Raw genomic sequence first — 16,125 nt, 5'->3', positions numbered from 1 at the left:
AGGTCTGAAACCCTACCAACTGTGATTCTCACAAATATCCTGCTCCTCCCCTGACAATCCCACTTACAGTGATCTATGACAGGCCAAACTATTAAGAATTTGGCCAGGATAATGCATGCCATTGAAAAAAATGTAATAGTAAATGGGAGGAATAATATTGTTTTACCCAAAATGGATTGAATTAGAATGTTGTACATGGTAGGTTAAGAAAAAAACATTTTTAAATTGTACATTAAGTTCATATTTTTTTGTCACAAATAATGCAGTCACAATAATGCAGTACAATTACAAATGTGACTTTGATTTATCTTTTAACAATTTTCTTTCTAAATAAGGCAGTGTAACGTGTGTAACGGGTTTCGTCGGAAGGAGTGGACCAAAGCGCAGCGTGGAAAGTGTTCATGATTTTATTAACAATGAAACACTCAAACAAAAATAACAAAACGAAAGCGCACAGTTCTGTCAGGTACAGAAATACAAAACAGAAAACAACTACCCACAAACACAGGTGGGAAAAGGCTGCCTAAGTATGATTCCCAATCAGAGACAACGATAGACAGCTGCCTCTGATTGGGAACCCTACTCGGCCAAAACAAAGAAATAGATAACATAGAATGCCCACCCCACATCACACCCTGACCTAACCAAATAGAGAAATAAAGCGTCTCTTTAAGGTCAGGGCGTGACAGTACCCCCCCCCAAATGTGCGGACAAACCTAAACCTATAGAGGAGGGTCCGGGTGGGCATCTATCCTTGGTGGCGGCTCCGGGGTGTAGCCCCCGCTCCGCCCGCTGATCCCTCTTCTTTTGTGTCACCGGACCGTGGATCGTCGCCGGAGGAACCGGACCGTGGATCAACGCCGGAGACTCCGGACTGCAGGCCGCCGCTGGAGATTCCGGACTGCAGGCCGCCGCTGGAGATTGCGGACTGCAGGCCGCCCCTGGAGATTCCGGACTGCAGGCCGCCGCTGGAGGTTCCGGACTGCAGGCCGCCGCTTGAGGTTCCCGAACTGCAGGCCGCCGCTGGAGGTTCCGGACTGCAGGCCGTCTCAGGAGGCTCCGGACTGCAGGCCATCTCAGGAGGCTCCGGACTGCAGGCCGTCTCAGGAGGCTCTGGACTGCAGGCCGTCTCAGGAGGCTCCGGACTGCAGGCCGTCTCAGGAGGTTCCGGACTGAGAAACATCTCAGGAGGTTCCATACTGTGAAACATCTCAGGAGGTTCCGGACTGTGAAACGTCGCCGCAAGCTCCGGACTGGGAAACGTCGCCGGAAGCTCTGGACTGGGAAATGTCGCCGGAAGCTCTGGACTGGGAACTGTCGCCGGAAGCTCTGGACTGGGAACTGTCGCCGGAAGCTCTAGACTGGGAACTGTTTCCGGAAGCTCTGGAACGGGAAGGCGCACTGGAGGCCTGATGCGTGGTTCTGGCACAGGTGGCACCAGACTGGTAACACGCACCTCAGGGCGAGTGCGGAGAGCAGGAACAGGACACACCGGACTGGGCAGGCACACTGGAGGCCTAGTGCGTGGAGCCGAGACAGGTGGCACCAGACTGGTGACACGCACTTCAGGGCGAGTGCGAGGAGCAGGCACAGGACGCACTGGACGAGGAGGCACAGGATATACTGGACCGTGGAGGCGCACTGGAGGTCTGGAGCGTAGAGCTGGCACAACCCATCCTGGCTGAATGCTCACTTTAGCCCGGCAAGTGCGGGGCGCTGGCACAGGACGCACTGGGCTGTGGAGACGCACTGGAGATACGGTGCACATCACTGCATAACATGGTGCCTGTCTGGTCACACGCTCCTGAAAGCGAGTGCGTGGAGGAGACACAGGACGTACCAGACTGGGGAGGCGCACTGAAGGCCAGATGCGTGAAACTGGTGCATATGACACCGGACTGGTGTTACGCTCCTCAGCACGCCCGCTCTGCAGCGCTCTCAATGCCAACACCTCTCTCCGGAATCTTGCGTTGAATTCCTCACTCGTCTCCCTGACTGGCTCTGGTTCACCCCTCAGCTCTCAACGGTGAGCACGAGGAGTTGGCTCAGGTCCCAAACCTGACTCCACCAAACTCCCCGTGTGCCCCCCCTATATAAATATCCATAAGTTGCGGCCCTGAATCTGCAATAGAAATAATAAAATGTTGCTCCGGTAATATGGGTCATATTTGATCAGTTTGGGCTAGAGCAGGGTTCTCCAACCTTTTCTTTTATAAAAGCTACTTCATACTAAAACATGTTTTCGCAAGCTAATCATACACAGCTTGCATATTTTGTTATTGTGTAGGCCAATTTGATGACTAAAAACAAAGAACATTTAGAACTTAATTGCGTTTTGGTTCTTAAAACCACACATTTTTTACAAAAATCATTCTACTGTAGCCTACATTGAGAATCTTGCCTTTTTAAGATGAGAGAACAAACTGGTTTGAACAGTCCCTGCAGGACAAGGCTACTATCAATTATTTTCCAATTATTGTTAAATTGTCATTCTGTTTAATAGTGGCCTTTTGAACAATAACCACCATGAGTAGGCTACATATCTGTCAACAAATGCTGAAGAAACATCATAATCATGAAAATCATTAACATAATCATCAGTAGATGGCAAAAATGCAGAATGCTGTTAAATGCCTGTAAACAGCTTGGGAGGTTAATTATTTAACTGATTTAATTATGTAATATTAGGCCTAATATCACTATCTACTTGCAAGCTACTCATTGACAGCTTGCCAGCTACCGGACAGGCAGTTTTCTGCTCAGGTGCAACCTTTGGTAGGCTGATGGAAGGCTACTCAGAGTCAGAGTCTGCACTACAGTGAAGCCTAATCAGACATGCCCATGCTCATCATGGTTCAAACAGGCAAAGTGAAATGATACAATGAATTTGCTGGTGGTGCACGCAGCTCAAATTATATGTAACAGCACCATTGGACCAACACCATCAATAAAAATGTATAAACCATTTATTTTGTAGGTGCCTTTTCATTTTAAACACCAGTGGTGAAACTAGTGCTTTTTTTTAACCAGGCAAGTCAGTTAAGAACAAATTCTTATTTACAATTACGGCCTAGGAACAGTGGGTTAACTGCCTTGTTCAGGGGTTAGAACATCAGATTTTTACCTTGTCATCTCGGGGATTCGCCTAGAAACCTTTTGGTTACTGGCTCAACGTTCTAACCACTAGGCTACCTGTCACCCCTTTGTAACTAAACTAAAACAGTGGCACACAGGAGCAAAGCAAAACTTTCCAGTGCTCAAAACCATTCATCTTGAGTCTATTGGGGGAGGGGATGCAAAATGGAATCTGTCAATTTTTATATCATATATAAAATTGTCATATCTATAGTATTACAGAATAGCTCAAAACATTACAAATATTAAAAAATGACAGATTTCCCAATGGAATATGATAATCTGCAAAACAATACTTTTGCACCCTTATTTTGAAAGTGGAAGTGCAGCTGCTCCATTGGCTCCATTGCTCAGGCGCCTCTGGTTATGCAGAAGATGGCTACGTGCATCACTACTGCCTTCATGACACCTAGAAGTACTGTTGTTGCGGTAACAGAAATTCCTTGGCTTTTCGGGGTCAGTGGTATTGATGGTGCTTCTTGGGTATGTTATGTTGTGGTGCGAATGGTTGTGAGTTCACGCCCTGGTGCACTTGACTCAAATCACACAGTTTCATCTGGCTGTTGGGGTTGCTGCTGGAGGAGGCCAAAGTGTGGTGGATGGCTAAGTGCATCACTACTGTCATCCTGAGACCTAGAAGTACTGTCATCCCGATTCAGAAATGCATCGTCTTTTCTGGGTCAGTTTACAGTTATCTCCATGTTCACTTCATAGCCTCATGGCATGAATGCATAACCTCTCTATTGGGTCCTCAGCTCAACCTATGCCTCAAAGGTCAAGTATCTATTACCTTTCCCATGGTCAGTGTCTCAGCTGTGTTCATAGTGTCCCATAATGGACTACATGTAAGAAATGTGTCTTCAGATCCAACACACCGCACAACCTTCTCCCAATTTATTTCAAGTATCATCTTTTGCTTCAAATGTTCGTGTTTACCACTCGTGTTGACGCACTACTGAGGATCTATATGCTAAGCCTGTTTTCTAGCGCCTCCAGGAGAGGAACTGGGATCTATTGAAAAAAATCTCTGAACTTTCTATGCTTGTTACCACTCCCTCACTGTCAAGCCTGGTTTGATGCTGCCTCTCAAAATATTATTGAGACAGAGAGAGAGAAATAGTGAGAACGAGAGAGAGAGTGAAAGAGACACTGTCTAGAGAAATGTTGTTCCCATGCACTTGCAGTCTGCATTGTATTAAACAATGAGGAATTAAAGTTGTCATGTGTGTGTAGGGGGTAAATATCCCTTAGCACCTAATGGACTTTGAATTAAAACATCTGTGTATCTGAAGTTACTCAGTGGCAATGTGACTTTTTTAGGCTTTAGCAAGTGTATAATCCCTCCACGATTTATATCATCTGTCACTATGTATGAGATTTCATCCTAGAGCAACCCTCTAAAAATGGCAAATCCATATTTGATTTACACAAACATGAGATAGATGAGATGAAGTAACCCTGTTAGTAATCTATTGATGTTCTCTTGTTAGCCATGTGAAACCCATTCATGCAGCTTGCCTGCCTCAACCCCTCCACCTCCTCCTCCTTTCCTTGCTTGCTTTGTTCTAGCTAACACAATGCTGTGGATATGCACACACATGTGTTCTATGAAAGCAAGGTCTGTACAGAACAAGCACTGACCTGACCTTTAAGCAAATGTGTGCTACAGCTACGACCTCCCCATTCGGAGCTAGCCTATAACAGGAGCTGTGGAACATTCAGCTATAAATATATGATATAGAACAAACATGCCTCTCTTACATGTAGAATGAGGAATCATGTTGGCCCTATTCATGACATTTCTATCTGCAATGTTCCACGTTTGCCTACTGAATGTGGCCCAGGACGGTGTGACAGACCTAAATCATATGTTTCTCTTGGAGGTCTATTAGGATGGCTGCTTGTTTTGTTTTAGGCGTTTACATAACATGCTCTTATCGGCTTTGCAAAATGGGACTACTTAGGGCTTAACACAATGAGCCCATCCCAAACCCATTGGCCTTACTGCAGCATTGTTATTAGGGCATCTGTATCCTCCACATCAATGTCAAGTTTCATTTCTAGTGTATTATGGGATGTTATTACTCATGGTATTTGATGTAGATGCCATTGACCAGCATGACTATATCAAGTCAGACAAGTTACAACAAAATAGAGTTGCACAGGTTGGGAAATTGTAATATTGTGTATGGATGAGTTCCAAACAAGGGATCAGAGTCTGTTTCATCAGAGACACCTGTGTATATCCTTCATCAGATGTAGGATTGCATATTCTGTTCAGTGACTTTCAAACCTCATGGCCTGGGTGATTTGATCAAACCATCTAACACAGAAGACACCCCAGAGGCAGAGTGGTCTACAGCAATACCCTTATCTCTGGCAGACCATTCCTTGAAATCATTAGGGATTGATGAGTTACAGGCACCACCAATCCATCACCTGCTTAATGGTTCATTAATGGAATAGTGAGTAATGAAGTGCTATATGATGGCCCAATCAATGATCAGAATTAAAAAGAGCATTGACGACTGGGGTTTGGGATCGATAACACCCCAGGCGATAGGAATGATACATTTAATTATATTAAAACATTAGAAAATATCCCTTTACATTTACATTTTAGTCATTTAGCAGACGCTCTTATCCAGAGCGACTTACATTTCATACATTTTTTTTTCTTTTTGTACTGGCCCCCCGTGGGAATTGAACCCACAACCCTGCCGTTGCAAACACCATGCTCTACCAACTGAGCTACAGGGAAGGCCTTTCACAAGCCATTCTCTATGGGAGGAGAAGCAGATACAGATGTTGATAGAAATAGTGATAAAACATGTTGTTTCTGATGCATGAGATTTTGAAGATAAGAAATACAATGTTCAGTTTCGTCAATTTAAAAAACTAGAACGTATTTCTTCAATCAATGGGATTATCACACCACGGGCATTTACAAGGCCTGTGCCTGTTTTGCAGTGACATGTGTTCAAGGATGTCAAGGAAAGCCCCAAATATCCCCAAGTATTTGACAAGTAAAAAATAAAGATGATAAAATAATGTATATATTTTATATGTTTTTATTAGGATCCTCATTAGTGACTGCTAGTCTTACTGGGGTCTGACACATAACGAAAAATACATTGCAGACAAAAGACTGTGTTTGGATAATTTTCCTTCAATTCACAAGTGCCTGAGTCACATATTGTGCCACTGGCCTGAGACAATGTGTTCAATATGTAGCCTACCTAGGCTCATGTTAACTAGGTAGCTAACTTAGCTGGTTCATTGTTTCCCATGCGAGGAAGTTAGGCTTGCAAGCATTTAAGCTAGGCAGCCTATGACAACAAAAACTAAAAGTGTACTGTATGACAGAGCCATAGACTGTTTTGCCAACCTGAAAGTGAGGAGGATGACATTGGCGTTCAACTAGTCTACAAGTAGTCCACACACACACACACACACACACACACACACACACACACACACACACACACACACACACACACACACACACACACACACACACACACACACACACACACACACACACACACACACACACACACACACACACACACACCAGTACCATGGACAGCCACATCATATTTAGGAACATTGATTGGACTAAAACATTTTCGGTATCTTTAAGTCTGTTTTCACTGTATTAAATTAAGCATATATAGCCTTGTTGATTTGATGATGTTTAAGTTGAAATGGTGCTGGAATAGCTGAGGCAGTGGTCTTTGTGCTGACTTGCAGTAACTCCGTTGTTCTAAATCAGTAGTTGTTTAGTAAACTGTCAAAAACATTAAGTTGCTTGACCATGCAATATATGCTTTGTGGACTTCACTGGACAGATGTTGCTCTCCGGTTTTGTAATGAAACACCAAACCGCCACTGTGTGACTGTTGTCTTTTTGTTGTCACGGCCTTATTGTATATCACGGTGGCGTATGAACCAATGGGTTAAAGAGCAAACAACGCAATTATCACAACATAGGTTGTAATATGGCTTTTTTACTGGCTTGGCTTGGCTTCCTCAGTGATTTTACCCACGCGCCGCTACTGCTATCTTGTGAACCATTTAATAAGCAAAATGATCAGCAGGTGCTTTAAAAATACCCCTTATTCTCTCCCTTTCCCGGTTTCAAATGTATGTGCTAAATGAATTCAGTCAAATTAATCAATGTGCTCTATTTCATTTATATCCCCACACTAGGGACCTCTGTAATGAGACCTACTTGTGCATGTGCTACATTAGACTGGACACCAAAGTTATCAATCTGGTTCACATTGATGGGAAGGTTCGTGCGTCATACGGTCCTGATTCTTGTCTTCATGCTCAAACATTGTAGATCGGTGGTTTCCTAGAGGCCTCTAAGTAAAGACAAAGTCTCTTTTCATGTAAAAAAAGCAGATGCTTGAAAACAAACCTATGTTGAAATGACAAAATAAGGTAATCAGCTGAAAATGCATTGCTTTCTGAGTCAGTTTTTTAGTGTACATTTGTTACAGAGAATGAAAATGTATTTAAATACTGTATACATGATCAATTTGTTATATTACTGCTATACTAAACAAAAATATAAACACAACATGTAAAGTGTTGGTCCCATGTTTCATGAGCTAAAATAAAAGATCCCAGTAATTTCTCTCAAATTCTGTGCACAAATTTGTTTATATCCCTGTTAGTGAGCATTTCTCCTTTGCCAAGATAATCCATCATCCTGACAGGTGTGGCATATCAAGAAGCTGATTATCCAGCTCGCTCCCTACAGAGGTGCACCTTGTGCTGGCGACCATAAAAGGCCACTCTAAAATGTGCAGTATTGTCACAAAACACAATGCCACAGTTATTTTAACTTTTAAGGGAGTGTGCAATTGACATGCTTTGCAGGATTGCAGGACTGTCCCACAGAGCTGTTGCCAGATAATTGAAGTTTCATAGACTAGAGCACATATAAAATTGTACCAATAATGTTTTTTATGATGAGAAATCAATGAGCCTGTGTATTTTACTTCAGTTTATAGCACTGTTTTTAATGGCAAGTCATTTATTATACTATTTGCAACAGAACAGGTATCTGTGTTCAGGGTTCATTGAATGTGTATTGTCCCTTTCTATGGTATATGAATTCTTATTCCATTTGTACTGTACATCTGTCACAACCTTGCAAAAACCATTATACTCCTGCCTGCTGTGCTTAACACTATTGTTCAGCTGGATCTTGCTGGAAAGGTGAAATAGTGTTACACTCTAAGAGAATATAAGTAAGACATAATGATCCTTCTCTAAAACATTTTCAAAGCCACGGGACACACTTCCAGAATGTCTTTGGTGTGGTCTCCCATAGCAACAACATCCTTTTCGTACTTCTCGTGGCGGAATGTCCTTTTTCAGACATAGCTTTAGAGTAGTTGTTAGGACAGCATGCTGCTCATTGCTTTTATAAAGTACACTCGGGTTGATATGGTTTCAGACAGCATGAACAGGTAGTATATGAAATGTGTCTAAGATTCAGGATTTGAATGCTGAACATGATTGTATTCCCATTCTTAATGAGTGGAATTTGGTTACTTGCAGACAGGATGCGTATCAATGCACAATTTTTTGAAACCAGTCTTTGAGTAACCCCAAGATGCCTATGCTTAATTTCCCAGTGAACAGCATGAAAATAGCAATGTTCTGGGTCACATTTGAGCATTATTAAAAACCAAATCCATGACACCCCCTACTGGAGTTGCTATGTAAGACCGGGCCATGTACAGATATCACTGTTATTTTACACGCAGCAAATGATCAAATCTCAATAGTATGATTATTGCATGGAAGACTATGGACCAATTCTCTGTATCTTTGGGCAAGGTGTCTATAGTGTTCAGTACTGTACTGCATGGCTGTGAGACAATGGCACAGTACAAAGTCAACATGGAGGCATAGACTAGGATGACCTGCAACTGATACTGCACTCTGTCTGCTCCACCAGGCTGTAAAAAGGGGACATTTTCCTGTCCTTAATAATAGATTGACGATGTCAAAGACTTTTTATCAAGCCTGTTGGATCACTCTATCAAAAAGTGTCTCTTGCTTAGAATGAGAAATGTTAGGTAGGCGAGGCTACTACAGTGAACAATCTGATTATATGCACTGTATTTATTGAGAATTAGAAATAGAAAAAAAACATCTACCTTTGTCTCTATAACTTGCTATAGCACTTTGCACGAGGACGTGGTAGCCAATTTATTATTACCTTGACATTATGAACCCTTAAGGTTCCTCTTAATTCGTTGTTATGCGTTGGTGTACAGGAATAACTATGAATTGTTCCAGTTCACAGAGGTCTCATAATATAATGAATGACATTTAGCAGGCAGAGCCTTTACTGTAAATCATGTGGCTGTGTGGTTGGCACTTGTTGTACAACAGTTCTGGCGTTCTGTAGATTTCCAAATGAAAGTTTTGCACTGCTGTATATCAACAACTCCATTTGGAAAAATTCTCCCTCTGAGTTAAGGAATACTGCCTTTTGAAAAATCAAAGCCCTGTTTTTAAATGTTGCTAGTGTGTTTGCAGTTGGAGGCTAAATCAAGGATGTCATTCATGACCTAGTATGTGGAGCAAACATTATCCTATTATTGATATAGCCTAGTATTAATATAGTTTTGTTTTGGGTTTGGGTGAAGGTTTGAATGTAACATTGACACTTTGATGCAGGCTAAATCCTTACATAATAAACAAGATCATATGGGAAACAGACAGATGCACATAATGAACCTCAAATGACCCAACCCATCGACCCTTGCCACACAGGCACAAACTGGTTAAATCTATGTTGTTTTAATGTCATTTGTCAACACATTGTGATGTGGAATCTACGTGAAAAAAACATCGGATTTTAAAATAGTCATTAACTGTTGTTTTGAGGGTGGAATTTCCACCACACTATTAGGTCATCATGGTAACCAATTTTAAACATGGGCAAACCTTGTATAAAATATGTTGAATTTGTACCTTTTGAAACAACAGATCTTCAACATAATATCCACTATAAGCAAGAAAACAATAGGCTGGGCTGCACCTTCTACTGGAGAGTTGATCTGTCTACAGCTATCCCCTTGGTCTCCCATTCAGGGTTTTAACCAAGCCCAGCACTGCTTAGCGTTCATATTTATAACTATTACCAATGTGCAATCCTGAGATTGATTGTTGAGAGATCTCCATTTAATAGATTTACCGTTGCTATCGAAGTCATTCAAAAGGTTAGATTTAACAGAACAAAGGAAACGTAACCATACTTTATCAATCATATATCATCAATATTGCTATTTAGGCCTATATAGCATTTGGGAAGTCATCAATAGCTATTGTTTAAATTCCAGGATTCAACAAAAAATAGACAACAGACTTTCAGCACGCTTATAGGGAAAGACATTCAACAAGCACAGCACAGAAATGTATGATAAAAATATAGTGGGAGCTGATTTGTTCGACTTCAGTGTGGGTTTTGACATTATCGTTCATAGTCTGCTGCTGAAAAAACATATGTGTTATGGCTTTACACCCCCTGCTATATTGTGGATAAAGAGAGGTTGTTCTTTATAGAAGCCTCTCCAACATAATCCAGGTCTTAACTAATTTCAATCTTTACTAATGACACGCCACTAACTTTGAGGAAAGCCACTGTGTCTATGTATGCAGATGACTCAACACTAAATATTGTAATAAATAATATGAAAATTGAGCAAGTTGAGGTGACTAAACTGCTTGAAGTAACCCTGGATTGTAAACTGTCATGGTCAAAACATGTTGATACAACAGTAGCTAAAATGGGGAGAAGTCTGTCCATAATGAAGCTCTGCTTTACCTTCTTAACAACACTATCAGCAAGGCAGGTCCTACAGGCCCTAGTTTTGTCACACCTGGACTACTGTTCAGTCGTGTGGTCAGGTGCCACAAAGAGTCACCGTGGAAAATTACAATTGGCTCAGAACAGGGCAGCACGGCTGGCCCTTAAATGTACACGGAGAGCTAACATTAGTAATATGCATGTCGATCTCTCATGGCTCAAAGTGGAGGAGAGTTTGACTTCATCGCTACTTGTTTTTGTAAGACGTGTTGACATGCTGAATGTACTGAGGTGTCTGTTTAAACTACTAGCACACAGCTCAGACACCCATGCATACCCCACAAGACATGCGTAACCAACTGACCATCACCAACAACACCACGTATAGTCTCAAGTTTGACGGTTGACAGGCCGCAGAACTTGTATCTAGCGTTGGATGTGATCCATATCCTGGCCATCTGATTGTTGAACTTTACGGAAGCTCATTTTCACTAGAGTAGCTATTTCCCCGATCAATATGTGCATTGCAAATCAAGCCAGGTGGGCGGGGTTTGCTCCATTTCAGCCATTCCATTGGTCCTCCTAAGGAGAGCTCTGCGGCCATGCAAATCGAAATCTCCCAGTCTTTTCCCAGAAAACACAGTGCCACCACATATTAATAGGCAAAAGGGAGCATAAATTGATGACATAGTTGTATTCCAAACCAAACCCTCAGGTAAGTCGGTTACCAAATTCTGTTTTAGACGAGACTGACTTTATGAACAAAATGATCCTATTTACACTTCATAGTACATTTTTACACTATAATGAATGTTTCTGACTCATGTCAATGCCACGTTGGCTGTTTAAAACCAGAGAGATTGATTCTAAGGGGCAGTTGACCTTTAAGAAACAAACACAATCCTTAACACTGAGGTCCTTCATTAATAGCTTGAACTGCCCTAGATGCACCAGAGTATCAAGGTGCAGAGAGCTCTGCAGATCATTCCATTTACGGGGTGCCAAAAAACTGAATGCAGATTTACTTAATTCTCTAGAGACCAACGGGACCTCTAGAGTTAGCCAGTAAAGTGTTACCTCTGTTTACCAAACATGTCTATTCCCTGTGTGAATTGTAGATGCTGAGGGTAGAAGGCTAAAGGGGATCCAAAGGAGCACTGAGACGGGACTGGCTGTAGAGATGCCCAGCCGCACTGTACGCCAGGCCAGCCACGAGTCCATTGAAGACAGCATGAACAGCTACGGCTCAGAGGGCAAGTGAGTACAGCAACATAACTAGCACCATTAGCACTTGGGGCGCCCACTGAATCAGAGTGGTTCTGTGTGGATCAGTTGGTATGCGTGTGATGCTAACAAAGCCAAGCTTGTGGGTCCATTCCAGCGCAAATCACATAAACATACTAAAAGTGTATGCATTTACTGTACTGTACGTCCCTCTAGATAAAACCATCTGCTAAGTCAGGTGAAGTATAGTATAGTATGGTATATTGTTACTAGTGGCAAACGCCCTTACGGGTGGTAAATCATTGGCAATTAATCATTTGAATCAATGCAATTCCCCCGTCCTCAAAAATATGTTTATCTGTTCAGCTTTTTGGTGTCTGGATATGCCGCTGATACGCTCAACTCCGGAGCATTGAAAAAACTTCCTGTGGAATCATGGCACTTGCTTTCTCTTGGAAATGCAATGTGTCAAACTTCCCTCTCCCCAGTGTGGGCTGACTAATCTACTAGCTCACATTTGATGTCTATATTTTGAACCTTGCTATATTAGTAAGGATTAGAGGGTAAAACAGAGCAGCTATAGGCCATGAAATGCAGTTGTTGATTTGGGAGTGGACACATTATACCTCCAACACCTGCGATAGTTTGGTCATTGAGGTTTTTACCAAAAGTATTATGATGCATCCATTATGATGCATTTAAATTACAGCGCATAATGTAATAGAAGCAGATATGACTTTGGGAAATCATTCTACAGTTTCCAAATTGGCCGCGAAAGGCCTAGCCTGGGTACCAATTTGTTTCTGCTATCATTTCACCCTTTGCCACTCGTTGTCATGCCAAACAGACTGGCCTTTCGGCAATCTTCCAGTATAAACATGATATCATTAATGAACGAGGGGAAATAGCATTGTCTTCCGACAGGTGGCGTCCCTCCTCATGAGCGTCACCGCTCATCCCTCAACCGACCTGTCTTGTAGGTTGTGGAACTCACATTACAATTTTAATATTCCCAACCATCCAACATCCAAAAATGAAAAACATAGCTCCTAATGAAATTGTAGGCCAATTTAGAAACTATAGGCCAATTTGGAAACACTTTTTTGGTCACTACATGATTCCATATGTGTTATTTCATAGTTTGGTATCTTCACAATTAGAAAATAGTAAAAATAAAGAAAAACCCTTGAATGAATAGGTGTATCCAAACTAATTACATATATATATATATAATTATTTTTAAATATATATACACCACACACACACACAGAACATTACCCTTTTTACTATTCTTTATTCCTTATTGTTTTTTTGAGAAATGTCTTAATATCGTGCATTTTTATTATAAATGTGTATTGCACCATTATGAGCTGACAGTTTTGTTATTTCATTACTTATTTTTTTTGAAGGGGGTTTGGGAGTATTTTTTTCTTGGCTTTCCTTGTACACTTATTTTTTTGAATTGTTTATTTAATTAGCGATGTTGTATTTTATCATTTGACTTTTGAACACTTGTTCTTAGTTTTTGACCCCAAAAAGGCATGTTTAAATGTTTAAATAGTAAACATGTGACTTTTCCTTGAATTGATGACAGAATTAGTGTATGGGGGGGGGGGGGTGACAATAAAGGGAGAGGTGGGGGGCTGTGACCATAAAGGGAGATGGGGGCCTTAACAATGGCCAGGTGTGAGTGTGGTGATATCTACAGTACATGGCATGTCTCAGCCCAGACACATTGGCGGTCAGGATCTCTAGTCTCCACCGAGCGTTGTTGATACTACATGGTTCCCCACCAACAGTCTGTGGAGAAACAAGCTAGAAGTATCTAGTCTTCAGAGGTGAAAGACTAGTTAGGAGACTGAAACTAAACGAGGGTATTTGGTGCAGTGATTGTCATGGAATTATTTATGTTACGTTTAAAAAACAATCAGGGATCGTGCACAAAATCCAGCTGCATATTGAACGTTGAGATTGCAGAAAGGCCAGACTGTTTGGCAATGACACAGGGTACGAGGAGTGGAATGTCAGCACAAAACAGGTTCTGGATTTCAGGCCTACATTGTGACATCATGGTTGCTCCGATTGACAAACATCCCAAAAACTATTTGAAAATAAACAAAAATACAAACAAAGCAGAACATAAAGTGTAATGTCACTGGATGATTTTCTTCTTTCATGCCTAAAATTAAGAAAACATAAAAAATCGTTGAAGGAGATCCGGCCGAAATGTTGTGTCTTATGGCATTATAATATAAATATTCCTGAAGAATTGTTGTGAACCAACTGGGGGATTTCAACACATGTTATTTGCGCTTACAAGTACTAATCCAGAGTCAGAATGCAAACTGCCTCTGCTAAGCCTTTGTGTATCCAATGTTGCTGTTCTTTTTCAAAAGCATAGGGAATGTAATGTGGATAGGTGCAGTGTGATTTTGATGTATACCACACAGAACATGTGGATTGGCTGGCTCAGACTAGCACCGACGATAGCTGGTGTAACAGCGTCCTAGTCCTGTGGTGTTATTAAAAGAACAATGCTTACACACATTACATCAAAGAAGTGAAAAAAGGGTGGCATTATCGGTGCCCTTTTTTGCTTTAATTTTATTACGAGTTAGAGGAAAATACAGTATTTCTTTCCTCTATGGAAGTTTCCCTTGTTGACAGCCGCCTACCAGGCACTACTAAACGTGAGCCAGCTCTGTACTCTGCAAAGTGAGCCATCATCAAAGGACCGGGGATGACCACTGCATGCACACTGTAGTGTTACGTAACATCTGTGGCCACTCCGACAGGGGAAACAGCATCAGGGAGGGAAATCAACCTCATTGAAGCTGGATTACAGGGAATTGAACAGTCGGAGATTACTTTTTTGGCACAGAGGATGGTTCACCATATTTTATTGGATCTCATGAACAGAATACATAACATCTTTACATAAACAAGCCGTGGAAAGACTTGGGACCGACCGGTGGGGGAAAAATGGGCTATTACCTTGATTTGGTTTTCTCTCTGAAAGTTCATGCTTGAAAGGCAAAGAAATGGGTGCAATTTCTTAGTGCATTATACAATCCAAACAAGACTATCCTCCTCTGCTCCGGTTCAGATGAGGACTCATACAGAACGTGAACAAACACTCACACTATTCAATCATTGTTCAATCATTGTTTCAGTGTTTTTTTCCCATCTCACCTGAAAGCATGGTTTGCAGTTTTGATTGTATAGGCTGAGGCTCTTATACAGCCAAATTAATAGTAACTTTTTTTGGAGAAACCTCTATAGTGCATAAGTTCCATTCTTATCGATTTAGGTTTATCCAAGTCAGCACCTTATGTTGATGCTGGAAAGATATTTGGTTACACTTTATTTGGATAGTCCCCAATAGATGATCTACAGATACTCAAACTATGAACTTCTGCTATTTCAGAGAGAGCTGTACTTTGCGATTGGAGAGAATGAGTGAGTGAGTGAAATACAGAGATAAAGCGAGCGAGAGAGAAAGTTAGAGAGGAAGTGAGAGAGAAAGGGAGGGAGAAAGAACACAGTATGTATAAGTTTCAGGGGTAGTATAATTCATTTTAACCACAGTTCCTGCCTGCACTACCAGCATCCTTTGCTGTAATCATTGTAATCATTGTACCAATTTGTAAGTCGCTCTGGATAAGAGCGTCTGCTAAATGACTTAAATGTAAATGTAAATGAACTATCAATTGCTACTCTGTTGATATTTCTTTCCCCAGTCTCCCAGCTTCCTATAAGCAATGAGAATAGAGGGCAAAGATGGTGTTAGGGTGGGATGAGGTCAAACAGAGATTAAAGAGCAATGTAGATCATCTACAATGTAGATCATATCATTTCTTGGGCATGGACCAAAAATAGGCTGCATAGTTGATGGCTTTAGTTGTCTCCTCGGTCTACACTGCTGG

At 41.6% G+C, this 16,125-nt stretch overlaps 1 protein-coding gene across 3 annotated transcripts in view; it reads left to right on the top strand.

Moving 5' to 3' along the window:
• rims4 (regulating synaptic membrane exocytosis 4) overlaps window positions 1–16,125 on the top strand; it is a 44,250-nt gene that overhangs the window by 7,733 nt on the left and 20,392 nt on the right. For all 3 annotated transcript variants that reach the window (XM_029695060.1, XM_029695058.1, XM_029695059.1), the window contains exon 2: window positions 12,094–12,232. In XM_029695060.1, the coding sequence (XP_029550920.1) occupies window positions 12,094–12,232 (139 nt within the window). The remainder of the gene's footprint in view (window positions 1–12,093; window positions 12,233–16,125) is intronic.

The sequence above is a fragment of the Salmo trutta genome, chromosome 16 (assembly GCF_901001165.1).
Source record: "Salmo trutta chromosome 16, fSalTru1.1, whole genome shotgun sequence".
Classification (NCBI taxonomy): domain Eukaryota; kingdom Metazoa; phylum Chordata; class Actinopteri; order Salmoniformes; family Salmonidae; genus Salmo; species Salmo trutta.
This window is presented reverse-complemented; position numbering and strand designations above follow the sequence as displayed.